Raw genomic sequence first — 5,473 nt, forward strand, 5'->3', positions numbered from 1 at the left:
AATTAATCAAAGATGTGACACGATATTTCCAGCAGCCATGCAGAATAAAAATGGGTCCCGGTCTATTTCTGGTGGGCGTGTTCAAGTGCAAATCACTTTGACTCAAATTAAAGATATTATCTGTTCAACATGAAAAGAAATATATGTTTTGAGAGAAATCAAAAACTTTGCGTTGTGTCCTTTGTACAGATATTTAGTTTCATCCAAATCAAAAGTGGTATTTTAAAATGCAAAAAGAAAGGGTTTCACAATCAAATCAATGATTTTATTCTGTTTTGAATGGCACTTATTAGATTGAATGAATGACTGCATGTTAGACTTTTTTCAGTGCAGTCTGAATTGCATAAACTCATATTTCAGCAGTTTGACTTGGTTTTGTGTCACTTTCAGTTGCTACTCGGTCCCAGGCTCGGCAGACGTGTATGTTTCAGGCCCCAGGTTCTGTTCAAGGACCAGTCTCAGCTACAGAATCCTTTTCAGCTAACCCAGAAACCATACATCCCGAGCCCCCACCATCATCAGTCCTCAAAAACTCTGGTTGGTTGTGATTTACTTATTCATTTAAAACAGAAAACAAAAAGATTTTTTTAAAAATGCATAATGCATTTTAAAAAATCATAACAGTGCCACATCTGTTTCATTTAACAACATGTTGTTGTTGGTGACCATGCCATATTCATTTGGTTATCTGCAGGGTACAAAGTCATATCATGTACCTGTTAAAATGTATTTGAATAAGTTTCTGAGTACTTTAAATGTATGAAGAAATATTTTAGTCTTTTCCTTCTGTTAAATCTGAATTATATTTGTTTTTTGTCATCTAGTAATTCTGAATCAGCAGCGTAAAAAGAATGATACACAACCAGCGACTTTGCAGCCTTTTGTTCCTGAGGCCATAAAGCAAAATGATGAACCTGAGAAAATGCCTACTCCATCCACAGTTAGAGGTATGTAACCCATTTTATTGGTATTAGGTGTTAACATCTCATTTATTTATTTCTGTGTGTGTGTGTGTGTGTGTGTGTGTGTGTGTGTGTGTGTGCGTATATTAAGTGTGTATATTGTTTGTTTGTTTTTTCACATTTTAGGCAGGAGGAAATCTGTGGCTCCCATGGAGTTGAACAAAGGCAATAAAAGGCTCTCTTGTGTTATAAAGCCCCCAGATATGCAAACCAAGAGGGGAAAGGTGAAAGATTTCTTCAACCATTATTCTTTTTTTTATTTTATTTTATAATGTAAATTGTTTTAAACATGAGCAAAACTACTCCTCATTTTGTTACAGTACCTTTTGTTTGCTTGTCTTTATAGTTTCTGGAAGGTTCCCGGGCCAACCAGAAGTTCTTTGAGATGATTCAGGATTTCAGAGCGACTTTGGAAATCACACCCTTATCAACTACTGAAACGGTAGGTTTGAACATGGACTTACAATGTTCCATCCAGAAAGTTTTATTGTAACTTTGCAAACTGTAGCACAGTCATTTCTCTGCACATCTCTTGCCTTTTTTTAAGATTGAGCCCCAAAGGATTTGTGTGTGCGTTCGCAAGCAGCCCTTTAACAAGCAGGGTAGGTCAGGAATAATTTGTAGATTCTCTATTCTATCATCTGAATATAAAGGAGTAATTAAGGGAGAGAAAACAGTTGCCATGTTTATACACTAACTCCGATACTCTTGTGTATTGTAGAGATTAATAAAAAGGAGATTGATGTGGTGTCTGTACCTGGGAAAGGTGCGTTAGTGGTCCATGAGCCAAAACACAAGGTGGACCTCACCAAGTACTTGGACAATCAAGTCTTCCACTTTGACTACTCCTTTGATGAGACCGCCACTAATGAACTTGTCTACAAGTAACTACCTAATTTTTCCTTTAAGCCAACAGTGGCTCTGATTGTACATTTTCTAACTTAGCTTTTTCAACTGGGACATTAACCAGTACAATGGAGACTCAATGTATACTTTTATACATGCTGTAATTTTCCTGTTAATGTTATGATGACTAAAATTCTGATTTTCCTTTTAGGTTCACAGCTAAACCTTTAGTCCAGTCCATTTTTGAAGGTGGTATGGCAACATGTTTTGCCTATGGCCAGACAGGAAGTGGTAAGACCCATGTAAGTCTCCCTTTGATCTAAGACTTTGAGGGTTTTTTTTGTTGTTGTTGTTGTTGTTTGGTTGTTTTTTTTTTGGGGGGGGGGGGGGGGGGGGGTTGAAGCACAATTTTGCAAATGTGGAATTTATTCAAAGTCTTTATTTGTTTTTAAGACAATGGGAGGTGATTTCACAGGGAAGCAGCAGAACAGTGCTAAAGGCATCTACGCATTAGCAGGTAGGACCTTAAATGAAACAACTGGATTTTGTACAAAAAAACAGACTTTGTCATAATTTGAGTCTATTCACATCTAGCCCAGGATGTTTTTGCCTACCTCCACCACAGGAGGTATGCTAATTTGGATCTCTCTGCCTACGTCAGCTTCTTTGAGATTTACAACGGCAAGGTAGGAAGACGTGAAGGGAACACCCTTCACTCAGAAGATATCTATTGAATCCACGTGTTCAATTAATCCATATAGCAAACTAGACATTTATTTTTATTTAGGTGTATGACCTGTTGCATAAGAAGGCCAAGCTGCGTGCTCCACCTACTGTGGAGTTTGGCATCGAGAGAGCACACCGGGCGTTGGCATCAAGACCCGCCGGAGACAGGCAAGATAAAACGCGATCAATAATAGTCAAATTTCTCCGCTATAGGGTTAAAGAAGAGATCCTACGTAGAGCTTGGGAAAAGAAGAAAGTTTTTCTGAATGGGAAATTAATATTCTTTGACCATGATTACCCTCCAGTAGTACTGCAGAAGAGAAAGGAGTACGTAGAGGCGAAGCGGGTGTTAAAGCAGAAAAATATCCGCTTCCATACTCCGTTCCCGGCAAAACTACGAGTGTTTTATGAGGATGGAACATGTCTGTATCAGACGGCGGAGGAGGCGACTACAGACATGAAGGACAGAGGGCTTCCAGTTAATGTGACTACATCGAAGGAGAGTCTGGTCGAGCAGCTGTCCCGTACCGCCTGGGAAACAATGAGAGGATCAACTCAGCGAGGGACAGACGACGAGCGAGAGAAAGATATCAGGGCGAGACTGCGAACCTTCAGAAGACAGATCATACCCTCGTCAGAGGAGTTATAAGTACTGTTGGGCTTTAAAATGAGGTAAAAATACGCGGTGTTATATATATTTCAAGATGTTTGTGTGTATATCTCTACCCCAATTGGATGAGATTATATAGATATAAGCGAGGGATGCATAAAGACACACTTTCCGTGTAATGAACAACGACTTTGTTTTCTTCCGCCTCAAGTGCCATGGCGGGGGCCCTCAGCCCATATATGGGAGAGGCTTTCCCTCACAGCTAGACGCTTTTTCTAGCTCTACCCAGGGTCACTTATTAGAGACCCCAGCCTTGGAACCACAGTCTTTTTTTCTGTACTTGTTATTTATGTTTGATATCTTTGTTTGTTTAGGGAGTAGATCTGATAAGTTTCATTTTATTTGTTCCATGGACATACGTTGATTACATATGGCTAGTGATAAAGTAAAATTTCTATCTTTCAATGTTAATGGGCTGTTAAATCCAATTAAACGTACTAAAATCCTAACTAAAGTGAAAGCAGAACAAGCCCATATAGTCTACTTACAGGAGACCCACTTGACAGATAAGGAGCATGTAAAACTAGAAAGCGAAAATTTCTGAAGAAATTTTAAGTGTGCCTATGCCGCCGCTAATCAGTATAGTTTGCCATTCAAACGGCTACAGAGAGCAAAACTCACCGGAGCAGCCATTCTCCACCATGAACTATGGTAAAACCAAACACCGCTCGCGCCTCACAGATGACAGCTTACAGTTTTGTGTAAAGATGAGGTGACTTCGTACAGCCCCAATTTGTAGACGCTGTGCGCAGAGGTTCATAAGCAGACCCGACAATGTTTGCATGAACACACTTTGAAGCATTATGTTATGGACCACTTTTCACACATAGTTGCTGTACCCACACAGCCGGCTTGTAGCTTTTCATCTCATAGCCCGACACATACACAAAAAAAAAAAAAAAAAAAGCAGAGAGCACAGACTTTACACCTGAGAGGCGTGATTGCAGATGCCGCTGAGGTGGGTCCACCTCCCCTGCAGCGGCACTGCAGACCACGCCCTGCCACACACATCAAACACGTAAAATAAATATTTATGCACTTTTCATTCACTTTTTGTTTTTTGTTATTTTTACACAGTGTTCTGAATGATTAACAATGGTCTACAGCCAATCTTGTGTATTATTATACAAACTTTGGTTGTAAGATTCAGATAACTATTTAATAAAAGCTAAATATTTTATATGAGAGTAAGAAAGAAAAGTATATCTTTGTCTCATACTCTCATCAGACAATACATGAACCTCTCAATAAACAAAATATTTGCTCGGCTTAAATGACAAACCGCTATTTTACACAGTGGAACACTTATTTTTAAACAAAACCAATGCAGTTCGCCACTGACAGTGCTTACCTTTGCACATCACAGTAAACACTGAACCAAGATGGCGCCCACGCGAACGAGAAATCTGAACTACGGTGTCCTGCAGAGGACAAATGGTCAAAATTGCTAAAATTTACAACATATATGCAGCTCAACAGCGACACCTTGTGACTTATTCCAGTCACTACCTTACATATACATAACGTCTTACCTGACATTCAGTTCACCGGACACTCATACTGAATCACCAGCCCATATAAATGAAAAATAAGTCCAGCAGCCAACCAAGAGTCATCACGAAAGACTAGGGGTGACACGACAGCGTGAGCGGGCCTGGGTGTCAGCCAGCCCAGCCTGGGTGTCAGCCAGCCCGACCTGGGTGGCAGCCAAGCCGCGCTAGCCAGCTAGCCGCCATGCGGCGGTGAAACGAGAGCGTGAGCCGGCCTGGGTATCAGTCAGCCCGGCCTAGGTGTCAGCCAAGCCGCCCTAGCCAGCTAGCTGCCATGCGGCGCTAGCAGTAACATCGTGAGAGATATGGGACTTCTTGATAAAATATGGGACTTCTTGATAAAACGAGCAGATATTTGAAGTTTACACCCCTACATTCTCGCCTGAAAATAGGGGAGGCTGTCATAAAGTTCAAAATCAGTAACTTAGCGCGCACAGCTGTATAGAAACTCCGTCGTGCTAGCTAGCACGCAGTACAGTTATTGTAACTGTCAGCACAACGAAAATAAACTACACCTAAACTCGGTTTATATCTGACCCAAATAGAGTGCAGTTAATAACGTCTTACCTGAAATTCAGTTCACCAGCCGCCTGCTTCTCCTGCATTGGGTTTCCCTTATCCACGATTGAGCTCCGCGTTAGCCACCACCGGTCGATCGGTGGCCGCCTCGCATGTTTCTTTCCCCGCATACGAGGGGAAGAGACATATACCGGTGGCTA

The 5,473-nt window shown here is 41.1% G+C and overlaps 1 protein-coding gene across 1 annotated transcript; it reads left to right on the top strand.

Annotated features, from left to right (window-relative positions):
- The first annotated feature begins 922 nt into the window (after positions 1-922).
- LOC143421980 (kinesin-like protein KIF2C) lies at positions 923-3,183 on the top strand. Its single transcript, XM_076892030.1, has 9 exons — positions 923-947; positions 1,089-1,186; positions 1,309-1,404; positions 1,510-1,564; positions 1,684-1,846; positions 2,020-2,110; positions 2,262-2,325; positions 2,403-2,494; positions 2,596-3,183. The coding sequence occupies exons 1-9, from the start codon at positions 923-925 to the stop codon at positions 3,181-3,183; spliced, it is 1,272 nt and encodes a 423-aa protein (XP_076748145.1).
- Positions 3,184-5,473: the final 2,290 nt, after the last annotated feature.

The sequence above is a fragment of the Maylandia zebra genome, linkage group LG14, assembly GCF_041146795.1.
Source record: "Maylandia zebra isolate NMK-2024a linkage group LG14, Mzebra_GT3a, whole genome shotgun sequence".
In the NCBI taxonomy this organism is placed as follows: Eukaryota; Metazoa; Chordata; class Actinopteri; order Cichliformes; family Cichlidae; genus Maylandia; species Maylandia zebra.

Coding starts and splice junctions, on each gene's coding strand:
- LOC143421980 (XM_076892030.1), top strand. CDS start 923: ATGCCTACTCCATCCACAGTTAGAG. Junction 948..1,088: donor TACTCCATCCACAGTTAGAG/GTATGTAACCCA, acceptor TTCACATTTTAG/GCAGGAGGAAATCTGTGGCT. Junction 2,326..2,402: donor AGGCATCTACGCATTAGCAG/GTAGGACCTTAA, acceptor ATTCACATCTAG/CCCAGGATGTTTTTGCCTAC.